Raw genomic sequence first — 1,605 nt, 5'->3', positions numbered from 1 at the left:
TAGAGATAGTTTTCCCTTAGCAGAATCTACATTCAAGAAAAATATTGATTCTTATAAAAAAGTTACACTTATAGCTAGTATGTTCTGACCCCATTTGAACAGCATAAATATGAATAAAGAATCAAGGGTAGCATCATTTTGTGTTGCAAATTTTTAATTTTAATTAAAGTAGCTGAAATTATTCCAGTTTAATCACTAAACCTTATCACCTGACTCTTCAATTCTCCTTCCAAAAGATTACAAGTAATAGTTTATTTCACTTATTTGGTTGTTATCACTTGTGGAGAGCAGATTACCTTCTCAATGGAGAACAATTTAACCATCCCATGATGTTCACGTCAAGGAACAGTTCTTCTCACCCTGAGTTCTTCATCTTGCTTGGGATCCCAGGACTTGAGAATTTCCAGTTTTGGATTGCATTTTCATTTTGTGTCATGTATGTGGTGGCTATAGTTGGCAATATCACTGTCCTTCACATAATTCGAACTGACCACACCCTGCATGAGCCCATGTACCTCTTTCTGTCCATGCTGGCTATCACTGACCTAGTCCTCTCCTCCTCCACCCAACCTAAAATGCTGGCTATTCTCTGGTTTCATGCTCAAGAGATTGAATATCATGCCTGCCTCATCCAGGTGTTCTTCATCCATGCCTTTTCTTCTGTGGAATCTGGGGTGCTTATGGCTATGGCCTTGGACCGTTATGTGGCTATCTGCTTCCCACTTCATCACTCTAGTATCCTGACCCCATCTGTAGTGGGTAAACTGGGGGCAGTTGTGATGATGAGAGGGCTGTTATGGGTGAGCCCCTTCTGCTTTATGATCTCCAGGATGCCCTTCTGCTCCAGCCAGGTCATTCCTCAGTCATACTGTGAGCACATGGCTGTGCTGAAGTTGGTGTGTGCTGATACCAGAGTAAACCGTGCATATGGACTCTTTGTGGCCTTCTCGTTAGCTGGCTTTGATATGACTGTCATCAGCATATCCTATGTGATGATCTTGAGGACTGTGCAGCGGCTGCCCTCTAGTGAAGCCCGACTCAAGGCTTTTGGCACATGTGCCTCCCATGTCTGTGTCATCTTGGCTTTCTATATCCCAGCTCTCTTCACTTTCCTCACCCACCGCTTGAGACATCATGTGCCCCGAGTGGTACACATCATGTTCGCTAACCTCTATCTACTGGTTCCTCCCATGCTCAACCCCATCATCTATGGAGTTGGAACCAAACAAATCAGGGAAAGGTTTATTCAAGGATGTTGTGGAAAAGACCCCTGAGCCCAGGTTCCCAGCATCACCAGCACCCCCATCGCCCCACTAATCTGGGGACATGAATGCAGAAAGTTTGCCAGGCTGTCACACATCATCACTAAGTCATTTCTGTGAATAACTGGCCCAGAGTTTGGCAACTTTCCAGAAGCAAAAGGAGACAATTTACAGGATGCTTATAACAAGAGTTTTCTGGGAGATGCAGTTGATAATAAGTACTGAGTTGACTTCCACAAACCACTAAGGTGAAAATTATTTTTACATTGTATGTAGACGGATAATCTGGTATACCTTGTTATATAGAAATTCCCATCAAAACAGTTAAAAGTATATATATTTT

General features: G+C 42.8%; 1 protein-coding gene across 1 annotated transcript; it reads left to right on the top strand.

The window, feature by feature from the left end:
* The first annotated feature begins 326 nt into the window (after nt 1-326).
* Nucleotides 327-1,274, top strand: LOC118628827 (olfactory receptor 52R1). The gene has a single exon (XM_036259806.1). The coding sequence runs from the start codon at nt 327-329 to the stop codon at nt 1,272-1,274; it is 948 nt and encodes a 315-aa protein (XP_036115699.1).
* The last annotated feature ends 331 nt before the right edge of the window (nt 1,275-1,605 follow it).

The sequence above is a fragment of the Molossus molossus genome, unplaced genomic scaffold (assembly GCF_014108415.1).
Source record: "Molossus molossus isolate mMolMol1 unplaced genomic scaffold, mMolMol1.p scaffold_m16_p_13, whole genome shotgun sequence".
Classification (NCBI taxonomy): Eukaryota; Metazoa; Chordata; class Mammalia; order Chiroptera; family Molossidae; genus Molossus; species Molossus molossus.
The sequence above is the reverse complement of the archived record's forward strand: the minus strand, read 5'-3'. Positions and strand labels throughout refer to the sequence as shown.